Source organism: Nanorana parkeri, unplaced genomic scaffold, assembly GCF_000935625.1.
Source record: "Nanorana parkeri isolate BGI_ZX_2015 unplaced genomic scaffold, ASM93562v1 scaffold140, whole genome shotgun sequence".
Taxonomy (NCBI): Eukaryota; Metazoa; Chordata; class Amphibia; order Anura; family Dicroglossidae; genus Nanorana; species Nanorana parkeri.
In genome coordinates this window covers 27,806-39,879 of record NW_017306408.1, presented here as the reverse complement: position 1 = coordinate 39,879, position 12,074 = coordinate 27,806, and the positions used below count along the sequence as shown (strand labels likewise).

Here is a 12,074-nt window from a genome sequence, read left to right as displayed (position 1 = left end):
GTGGACTAGATACAAAACTCAGACATCTCATTGTTTGATTTGTGCACTTCCACCATTTTCCCTTTCTTACATTTGCTCTTGATGATCTGAAACCCTTAATTATAAATTCCGATCATGGATATCAAGCTTCAACCATAAGATTTCAGGTCACTGTAAGTAAAGAAATGAACAAACTCCACAGATTAATCCCGGTGTTGTTTTGTTCTTTGCGGGAGCAATGTTAATATATTCAGGACTCGGGCGGTTTTAAAGGCTGCCGCGATGTTAGAAAGGGCACGCGGCTATTTTGACAGAAGATAAATATTACCTGATAATGAGGGCGGAAAAATGGGGGCATTCCATATAACAATAAAAAATATAAAGTCAAAAGAACATTTGAAAAAGAAAAAAATCTACAGTGCATAAAGTTTAGAGAAGAGGACATGTAAAGAGTACCTGTCACAAACCTAAGAGGTGCACACTGATGGAAAAATGCAAAGCGGAGGTTACCTTAAACTCTCAAGCTTTTTTTTCAATTTTCTATAATAATGAATCCAGATCAAACAAATATACATCGCCCATCAAAGCATTTCTTTACATTTTTGCCCAACCAATTCTAGTCGTTGTGTTTCCAAACAGCTCCAACTCTCTCAGCTTGGCTTCCGAGAACTTCCTGTCCAGTTCAAGATCACCGGGGGACATCACAGTCATCAGCACCTGCCCATCTACTAGTCCATAGAACCCGGGCCACAGATGTGGTAATGTGCAAGGGAGAGGAGCCACCCTACAACAGGATATCAGGGCCAGTGCTCAGGGGACCAGCCGATTCTGCAGGAAACTAAGGGGGTTATTCACAAAGCTGCCGAAGGCAGCCGAGTGACAAACCCAGCCGAAGTGAAGTGAGCCCAACAATGTTCGGCTATTCAATCCGGCTCAGTGCGGCTGATTTCAGCTGTACACCGGCTGAAATCAGCTGTACATTGGCTGCACTTCGCTCAGCTGAACAGGCTCTGCAGAAGTGCAGAAGGACTTCAACTCAGCCGATCAAACATCTGGATCAGCTGAGCGGAAGCTTCAGCAGCTCACTCGCTGCCGTTCGCCCCCTATTCTCATAAGGGCCACCCCTATTTTCATAGGGGCAGAATGTGAATCACTGTCATTTAAAATTCATGTACTCAAATGATTCACCTTAGTATGCATGACAGGTACTCTTTAAGAGATCTGTGCGTGTCTTTAAATAGATTACTGACTTGTAATTTGGTTGTGTTGCTTTAAAATGAATGCCGATAGCAAGGGTTATGCAATCTCCCTCAAGTGATTAATAGAAGTTGGGTATTAGAGAACTAATAATGGCCGGGAATAGGAGCAGGCTCTGCATAGTGCTGTATAAATCACTTGCTACCATTTTAATGAATAGCCGTCCAATCACTCTAATTTAACTGCACTTTGCCTTTTTGCATATACACTTCATCACTCTGGTTCTGTCTGTCGTCAGATGCCCTGTGCTGAATCAGCTCATTGGCATCACTCAGACTGCATTCCACGTTACTGCTTCCATATAGTATCTGGTTACATTGTTCTATGGTTCACAGATGCGGAGAAATGAAAATTAAAGCGTATTTAAATTCGAAGAATAAAGTTCTCTTATTTGCTTAGTGTCGGTCTTGTGAATATACCATCAGAAGCGTTTCCTTGTATCTGTTCACTAAGTTGCAAAAAAATACCTGTTGTTCTTGCCAAAAAGCCAGTGACCTGAACTGTGTACTCTGCAACTTCATTATGGGAGAGGAACCCATACAACTGTCCACGAAGGTAAGGCCAGAGTTCAACTTAAAAATAAACTTATTGTGTGTTAAAAAATAAATAAATAATAATAATAAAAAAAAAACTTGGTTCTATTTAGTATTACTTTAACCACTTGAAGTCTGTGGTGTTAGACACCCTTCCTGGCCAGGCCATTTTTCAGTATTCAGCGCTGCAGTCCTTTGACTGACGTTTATTCCGTCATGCAACGCTGTACTGAAATTAATTTTATACCATTTTTTGGGGACAGGTAGAGCTTTCTTTTGGTGGTATTTATTCACCACTGGGGTTTTTATTTTTTACTGTATTAAAGAAAAATTACTGAATTAAAAAAAAAACTGTTTCCCCCTATATTTAATGATAAAACATTTATTACCCAATTTTTGGGTTAAATATAAAAGACGGGGTCACGTCGGGTAAAAAGACACCAAATATGTCAAGCCTTAAAATTGCACGCAAAATTTCAAAAAACTACAATACATAAAATTGGCCATTGGCGATGCTTTAAAAGTTTTTACTGCTCATCAGTTTAATGTTATCAGTGATTGATGGCCCAAACATTATTGCTCTCACTCCGACGTTCGCGGCGATATGTAACATGTGCAGCGCCGTTGTCACGCACTGGCACATCTGGCACATATTTACGTTTATATGTGCGTTAACGTGGGGGTGGGGGACTTAACATTTTTTGTTTTGTTCTTTACTTTTTTATGTGTGACTTTTATTATTTTTTTACTTTTTTTATTTATTTGTTGTACACTTAATGTTACTGCTATCACATAGGGGGATAACAATCCCCCTATGTGATAGCACATGTACACTGACAGGTTCTCTTTATGGAGACAGAGATCTGCTTCATCAGCTTCTTCTCTCTGGCAATAGCAGCCACAGAACTGACAGGTGAATGCCAAAGTGATGTATCACACATCACTTCCGTATTCGGAGTACAGAGGGAGTTCAGCAAGGAGGAAGATGCTGATCTCCCTCCTATCTTCCTCCTGACACCCTCCCAAGTCTGTCCCGGGCCATTACAAGCGATCGGCAGGCTATAGAGCCGCAGATCGTTTGTATGTCAAACAGCTGGTAATGGCTGTGTACAACGGACAGGTTTTCTCTGTCTGTGTGCGTGCTGGGGGGAGCGCTCGAGTAGGAAAAGAAAGTCGCCTATTTACGGCAATCCGCCCATGTGAGTTTGCCGTCCGTCCGTTTTTTCGCAACGGGCGGACGGCAAGAGGTTGAGTTTAAAAATAAACATGAGAGTTGCCATTTGTGCTTATAACTTGCTGTACTTTCATCTTAAAGAAGAACTCCGGGCAACCTTTTTCTTAACCCTTGCAGTGGGGCTACCACCGCACTGCAAGAGTTTTTGTCTATGTGCAGACCTTGGAGCTGGGTGGCTGTTACAGCACTCCCTGAAACCTGTCTCCTCCTCCTCAACGATGGTATGTCCCTCTGCATTCTCAGCCGTGATGGACTTAACTCTCAATACAAATTAGTAAACAAAACATGAGATTGTAGTCCATCAAAGGAGTGATCTTGGAGAGGTGGCTACTTTACTACATATGGAAAGTTACAAGGACAGCATACCGAGATACAGCGCTCGATCAGGGGGGTCCTGTACAATATAATACTGGATGTACTTGTTCAGTTGAGTGGCTTCAGAAGCATACGGACCGGGGTGTCCAACCGATGGGTGAGTCTAACAGCAGAAAGGGAGGGGAGAAGCGCTGCAAACCAAGTGGAAGAGCAGGGCGATTTTCATAGGAAGTGAGGGCTGGGAAAATAAGGGCCAGTTGTGATTCCCGACCTTCAGTGGTAGATCCAATTTCTCCAGAATGACCCAGAAAACATAAATGTGTGATATGGAGATGAGTAAAATTGTGTGAAAAATAACTCAAAACAAATGTAGTAACTTACCCTTAGGTAAGGAGTGTTGCGATATCATCGGCGAGGAGTAGAGGTGGGTGGTTTCGGTGTTCCAGATGGTCTTTGCAGTGGCCCGTTGTTTGGTGGGATGTCTGTCGTCTGTAGTCCTGTTGATTGAAGATAGCGAGGAAGCCGAGGCGGTGGCGGTGTGTTCTTTACTTGCCTTGCGTAGTTTGGTGGGATGTCTGTCGTCTGTTGTCCTGTTGATTGAAGATAGCGAGGAATCCGAGGCGGTGGCAGTGTGTTCTTTTACTTGCCTTAGATAAGGACACAGGCGCCTCGTAATCCCGCGATGCTGTGGCAGTGATCCAGGTGTCTGGCGGTGGTTGCAGGCTAAAGTGGGGCACTCAGTTCTAACCCGGTGCTGGCGGAACTCCCGGGCACGGGTCGGGTGGAGGCTGTGTATGTATTAATCGAGGCGGAGGGGGGGGAGAAAGAGGGACACGAGAGGCCGTAGTACCGCGATGCTGTGGTCGTGATCCAGGTGGCGGCTGGGTGTGTAACAAACAAGGCTACGCGTTTCGAAGTAAAGCACTTCTTTTTCAAGCCAGGGAGGCCTCCTGGCTTGAAAAAAAAAGAAGTGATTTACTTCGAAACGCGTAGCCTTGTTTGTAACCGGCGAAGACCTTGGACTCATCCCTCCCCCCCCTAGGACATAACCGCCAAATAACTCCCCTCTTTGACCAGCAAGTGAAGACACCGCCTCTACCTCCTCGCCACCCTCGACCAACAGAACAACAGGCAACAGACATCCCACCTTGGAACACCAGAACCATCCATCTTCACTCGTCGCCGATGATTTTATAACACTCCTTATCTAAGGCAAGTAAAGAACACACCGCCACCGCCTCGGCTTCCTCGCTATCTTCAATCAACAGGACAACAGACGTTAGACATCCCACCAAACAACGCGTGACAAGTAAAGAACATACCGCCACCACCTCGGCTTCCTCGCTATCTTCAATCAACAGGACAACAGACGACTGACATCCCACCAAACAACGCAAGGCAAGTAAAAGAGACAGCATAATATAACCTGAAGGGGGGTTTTCAACCCTTTCACAGCTTTAGCTGAAACCAAAAATAAGCTATATATACATTTTAGAGTCCATTCAGGTTAAATTGCCTATGTATTGGGGCTGTGATGGAAAAGACAGCTATTGCAGCCCCAGTGCAAAGACAAGGCAGCCTGCCCTGTTTTCAATAGGCACAGTTCTCACCACCATATCGTGTTGGTGTACACTGAAAATAAGGCCCACAGTACTTCTTTCAGTGCCTAGTGGTGTGACAAGGTACAACCACATTGCACTACGCTGTTCACCCATGACCTTTCATCCATGTTCACCCATGACCTTTCAATGAAGTTCTAGCAACAAAAAAGTAACCAGGATTGGTGCATCAGCACTATGCCTGTCAACGAACGCCAACAGCTGTGTATTTAGCTCAGCTTGCTAGTGCCCTTGCTAATGTGCCAGTGATGTTAAAGCACAACTTTAACTAAAACCCCACCATATCCCTATATCTGATGATGAATGACTGGGTTGTTGTGCAACTAAGAAGATTGAGGAGAAGTGAGGGGGGCATTGATTAATATAGAAGCCATGAGTCATGAGGTTTACATTTTCAGAGAAAGGCAGGCTTTGAATTATAACCATCATCAAGCTAAATGGATATTGTAGTAGTTGTAGATCCTGATTTGTTTGGGGACCTAAAGGTCTTTCCTACAAGTACATGTGACATGTTAAAGGTGCTTCCTAGCCATGTTGGAATTCATCCTGGTCAAGAGAGTCAAGATTTTTCTTAGATGGAGTTTTGTCATCAAGATAAGCACTATTGGAGTGCTTGTGAGCCAAAATGTTCATCCAGTGTCCTTTGGAGGTTTGTTGAGCTTGGGCAAATGTGCAATGGAAGTCTCATAATTTGCTACACAACTTTTCGTGTGTTTGGCACTCATTAAAATCCATATGGGCACACAACAAACGCTGAAAACAAAAGCCTGCCAATGTCCGTTCCCGATACACAAATCTGGAATGGTGGCATTGCTGTTTTATTAACTGCAACTAATAAATGCAATCCAGCACTCACTTCTACCATGCAGACATAATTTTGCATGAAAAGCTGATCCTTCACTTTCATGATTAATTAAACAAATACCACTCTCTCTTGGATCACCCAAAACAGTGATTGAAATAATCCATCACTGTCCAAAAATAGATTTCTATTAAGTCTTTTTTCCCCATGCTATTCAAACGCTGAGCAAGACAAAGCTAGGTTTAATGGTTAGATATCACAGGCAGAAATAAAAATAATATAATACAGCAGGAAAAATCCAAGCAAATCACTTAAAAACAACCATTGTTTTCTAGGCATAGATGAATTTTTTTAAAAGTATCCTTTAAAAAAATCATCAATTCCTAGAAAACAATGATTGGTTTAAGTAATATGCTTGGATTTCACTGCTTTAATATTTTATATCGTTCTGGTATTACCTCTAGGATAGTAACCATTAAACATAGCTTTGTCTTGCTAAGCATATACAAAGCATGGGGAAAAGACTTAATATAAATAGACTTAGACCTAGAAACAGATTTAACAAATACATCCTTAAATGCTTTTAATTTTGCAGTAGCCAATATTGGATTTTTTACACACCTAAAAATAAGCATTCTTGTGTTTTCCAAAAGAGAGAAAGTGAAGGTGCCATGCCACCTTGTTTTGTGAATGGTGCCACATCTTAAAGTGACGCCAAACTCAGGAGTTAAATCTTAAAAATGCATTCAAGTACCTTAACTATTAACAAACAAGTTAAAACAATTAATTGTAGCTATTAACCTCCCTGGCGGTATGATTATGTCAGGAATTGTGTACCAAAAGCGGTACATTGTTTTTCATGGTTCCCCGAGTCTGACCAGACTCGGGGTTTACCGCTCCTAGCATTGAAAATTCACCCCGAGCCAGACGCGTGATTACCGCCAGGGAGGTTAAAAAACATCTTATTTGTGTATCACTCAGCTGAAGATCCTCCAATCATCATCTTTAAAATTCACACTGACACTGTCTTTCCTTCTGGAGGGGGGCCACTTTTGTTCCCCATGGTCCCTGTGTGTTGTAAAGAATCGACTACAAGTTCAATACAAATTAGTAAACTCAATGTGAGGTTGTAGTCCATCACAGGAGCGAGCTTGGAGCGGTGACTACTTTACAATATACACAGAGACCATGGGGAACGAAACTAGCCACCTTCCAGAAGGAAGGACAGTGTCAGCACGAATTTGTAGATGATTTGAGGATCTACAGCTGAGTAATACAGAAATAAGATACATTTTTGTTAATAGGTAAGCTATTGAATGCTTGTTTAAGCTATAACTCCTGAGTTTAGTGTCACTAAAGCCCAACTAGAGCCTCAATAATACATACATAGACTTCAATTGTGATTTAGAAGAGAACTATGGGCCAGCCTTTTTTGGCAATAGTTCTCTTTAGGGTCACATGAAGACATATACTATGTCCGCCTGCGTCCCAAAACTCAGCTAATAATAGCATGCTATTGCCCGCTATATGCTGACAGAGTAGAGCCGCACTGAAGCCGGAAAGGATCCCGACAATATTATCAGGATCCACCCCGCTACCTGAGTGACAGCTGACTCTGCTTCTCTAGCGGTAGAGCAAGCTGTGCCCGCCCCCTCACCTGTCCATTCCTCCAGTTAGCGCTGGAGGATCGGAGTGGGGAGGGGGGAGTCTCTGCGGGGAGCGATTACTGACAATCACCACTATCTGCAGGGAGATGATCGGGAACTGAGCAATTAGAGGTATGTGATCGCTCGGTTCCCAATCGATAGAGCCAACATGTGACAACTTCAGTGTCACACATTGGCTCTAATTATGAGGAAGGGTGTATTTCCCTCTCCCCATAATTCTCCTTTCAAAAGGCTCTGTGCGGCTCATGCAGAATTCTAAAAGAATTGTGTGTCATAAACTGATCAAAGGTATGAAGAAAATGCTCTGTAATTTTACTCTGTCAGGTGCTTACAAGGTATCGGTGCATACTGTTGAACATATTAAATACATAACAACTGAAGAATGACTTAGAACACCTACTACCAGCTGGATAAATTAGAAAAAAGTTTGGAGACAAGTGGCTGTACTTTAAGTGAGTATGACACTTACCAACAATTTTTGCCATGAGATCCACAATACATTCATCACCCAGTGCCCACGGACGCGTACCGATGAAATGGCCATGGACTCCCCTAAACAGAGATAGCTGAAGTCATAAATATATTAACAAAATGTATGACTATTAAATGAAATAATTATGGTCTGACTTACCGTAACAATAGATATTAAAGTGTACAGTGTGTTAATGGTATATTGTATTTGTCAAGTATCCAGGAATAAATACATATAAAGGGCAACTCCAGTAAAATATATAAAACACCTTTTGTACGAGTATCTGTTTGAGAACCCCTCTGCCATCCTAAAGGTGACCATCTTGAATACAATTTATTTTAAATGGAAATAGGGTCTTGACTACTCTAACATGTTAAGCATTTCAAGTAATACTCATCGGTGAAGTCTGTTTTCTCATATTTTTTTGGTAATGAAGTTTGACCCATCAAGGTGGAACCCAATTGAAGATTATTTTTTTGTTGTGTTTAATAAAATCATTCTGCATAAAAAAATAACACATTCACCTTTTCCTTTTATTAATTCTCCAGCCCTATGCCAATCTCCTTTTCTCTAGCAGTGTGCTGGAGATTAGTACTGCTGCTCTCTGCTTGAGAGCAGTGATCTATCTCCAATGGTCCCACACACTCTCACATTCACAACTACTGTGCTCCAACCCACAAGGCTTACTTTCCCTGAGCAATGTTGTTGATTACGGTACTGTGCAGGAGGTGCGTGGGACCCTTAATGATACAACACCACTCTCACACAGCGCAGTGGTAACCTTTTAAAATGGGTTAAACTGCTTCTTCCACTGTACAACAGACACCTACAAATGCTTACTTACCTCTACATGCTTACATCCTCAGCACATTTCCAGACATTAGGATGACCCAAGGCACTTTATTATGTAATTTGTATCCATAGTTCACATGATTGTACTTTGGCATACCTCCTTCTGAACTCCCCAGGCATCTTACCTGGCCATTAAATGTAACGGACTCATTGGTGGCCAATGTATGATTATGCCAGCTAAACGCCACAAACCATTCAAGGTATAGACCACAGGTTTGCTTTTAAGCTGAACACCAGCCATACAGCTAAACACACAGAGGAAATACATACATGGAAGATGTTTTTTCTTGTATATCTTTTCCTGTGATTTATGCAGCTCTTATCATAGCTAGGTGGATGATATCACATAAAGCTAAAGAATATAGTGGTGTCTTCTGTCCACCCACTGTCATCTGCATGGGCAATGAAAGGGCAGCAGAGGACAAATTAAGTCATCCCTCTCTCTGCTCATGCTGCTCTATCCTCATATCAGCAGTTTGAATGTTAACATATTTGAATGCAAAACACCTGACTGGCTCCCATTCCTACCCCTTCCTCCCCCATACCTCTCAACTGTGTCAGTTTCCATGGATCTGTCCCATCCTATGTCCCACTGCTGGCTGCTGGAAAACTCAATCTAGTATACAGTGCCTATACAAGTCTTCTATCCCCACTTCCAGCTACTGGTCATTTGACAAAATGTCACATACTAGTGCAACACCCCATATGTCTGTGTTACATTACTGTATATCACAGACATAGCACTGCCACCACCCCAAACCTTTATTTTAGAAGTTCCACTGCAGCAGTGACTTGTATTTTTGTTAGCCTGGAGGCAATTACTGACTGCAGGCTGAGCTGGTTGAAGTGATCAGAGAATGGAGGCCAAATTACTGGAAACACTAGAAGCCCTGGGGTAAAAGGAGACCTCCTCCCTGTACAGGATGTTCTATGATCCATCTGCTGTACACAGGCTTAGCATTGCTGTGCTACATGGATGGAGACCCTGCAATGGCCGCCCACCTGTCTCTGGCCGCTGCCCAAGTCCTTGCCCGTCTCTAGCCTCTGCCAGCAATAGCGTTTTGTTGTTGCATTTTATTAGACAGACATACAACATAGCAATGTGTAATACATGCTTCTTACTGTTCCATTCTATACTCTATGCCAGGGGTAGCCAAACTCCGGCCCTCCAGCTGTGTTGGAACTACAAATCCCATGAGGCATTGCAAGATTCTCACAGCCACAAACATGACTCCCGGAGAGAGATGCATCATGGGATTTGTAGTTTCACCACAGCTGGAGGGCCAGAGTTTGGCTACCCTTGCTCTATGCTGTGAATTGCATTATCCTGACTGCTATACTCTATGTGCTGTGTAGTACTTTACATAGACACGACCCTTGCACTCTATATACTATGTTGTATATTACAAAGTGTTGATTTTTAACACAGTTGCTAATTGTATTGTTTTTATTTTTGATTCTTATATTTATGAGAAACTCTTTCATATAGCACAGTAATTATGTAAGTATTTTGCAAGTAAGTATTTTGTGGGTACAATGACTACAGCCCGGGTACTGGGAATGCACCAATACCGTTCTTTTGGTATCGAGTACAAGTACCAATATTTTTCTTTCAGTACTGGCCGGTACCGAGTACCAATACCAGTACTTCCGATAGCATGGAGCCAGCTTCACAGGCAATCAAGAATCTGGGCAGCGGATAATGGCTTCCCAGCCACTCAGCATCGTGCTGGCCAAATAGCATGAAGCTGGCTCCATATTCCCTTGTGGCACTGCTGGTCAGAGGAAATCTCCCTCTGACCGGAAGTTCCAGTATCGGGCGTATCAGAACATTTGGTTGAGTACCGCCCAAACACTAAGTATCGTCACCGATACCAGTAATGTTATTGGTGCATCCTTAATGTACAAAATGTAGGTTCAGTCTACATTATGTGCAAGGGACCATTTAACCATGGTCCTCTAAGTCAGGCCTTCTTAAACTTTCTCCACTCTTGACCCCTTTTTGGCCGAGGACATTTTTACATGACCCCAGCGTCGGACGGTGCCTCTCCCCTCTTTCCCCCCTGCGTCGGTGTTTCCCCCCTCATCTAGGGTCGGTCGGTGTCTCTCTCCTCTCCCCCCGCCCAGCATCGGTCGGTGTCTCTCTCCTCCTCTCCCCCCTAGCGTCGGTCAGTGTCTCTCTCCTCGTCTCTCCCCCCCTAGCGTGTCGGTCAGTGTCTCTCTCCTCTTCTCTCCACCCCCCAACATGCGTCAGTCAGTGTCTCTCTCCTCTTCTCTCCACCCCCCCCTTCCTCACATTGGTCTGTCTGTCTCCTCCCCCTCCCCTGCCGTGGATGGACAGTTGGTCGTTGTCTCTGTCATTATCAACTACTACCCCCTCCCCCTCTCCCTCCTTCTTACCTTAACCTCCAGCAGCTGTGCTCCACTTTTGCTGGGTTAAAGAAAGTTCCATCAATGGAAAAAAAAAGTTCCTGTGCGCACGTGGTCAGGAAGGTACCAAGTGCACAGGGGGGGCCCGCGATCTTAACAACTACGCTATACTGCACATTAAACAAAGCACATGGTACTTGTGTGAGGGGCCCAGGCCGCCTGGGCCCCTCACACAAGTACCAGCCGTACCTGCCTGATGTCCATCCTTGCCGGGGATTCAGATCGCGACCCCACCTGCTCACTTGCGTGACCCCATGTGGGGTCGCGACCCACACTTTAAGAAGCACTGCTCTAAGTCATGCCCAATATTCAGCACAATGTAGCCACATTTTTTTTGGAATGGCACATTCTGAATATCTTCTCAGTCCCAAAGTGCCCCTCTTTCTTAGGTTCCAAAGCTGGGAGATGTGCTCTCCCAGGATCAGTTATACTGGACTGCAAGAGTGCATCACTAACACAAATTGACCATTGGATATTCTTTTGCTTAAAAGCAATAAATAAACATGTTCAGCTTTCTCCTATACTGTACAGTAATAATATTCCTGAGCACATAGCGCATATTCTGAGTGATTGTTGCAGAACTGGGCCGTGAAAACTCGGCATAAAATGTTATTCTAATCAGCGCTTATAATGGCGGTTTTGCTGCTGGCACCGATCTCTCTGTGTCCTATCATATTTGCAGTCTGCTGTAAAATGCTATGCAGATCTGGTATAATCCTTCGTCTTCCCGGACTTTTTAGGCGCTGAAATAATTAACATTGACGTCGCTGAAGGAGCTCACAGGGTTAAAGGTTCTTTAGCTTGTCACATCTTTCAAAATAGCTGCTGGTGGCCCGGGCTGGGGGTTTGAATCGTAACATTCCCATAAGGAGAAAATAGATTTTAAAGGGGGATGGAGTGTGACACCTTAAACG

At 43.5% G+C, this 12,074-nt stretch overlaps 1 protein-coding gene across 1 annotated transcript in view; it reads right to left on the bottom strand.

Moving 5' to 3' along the window:
* The window catches only part of KYNU (kynureninase), a 75,885-nt gene that overhangs the window by 49,257 nt on the left and 14,554 nt on the right, over positions 1 to 12,074 (bottom strand). Inside the window, exon 4 of the mRNA XM_018554052.1 lies at positions 7,876 to 7,958. Coding sequence (XP_018409554.1) covers positions 7,876 to 7,958 — 83 coding nt within the window. The remainder of the gene's footprint in view (positions 1 to 7,875; positions 7,959 to 12,074) is intronic.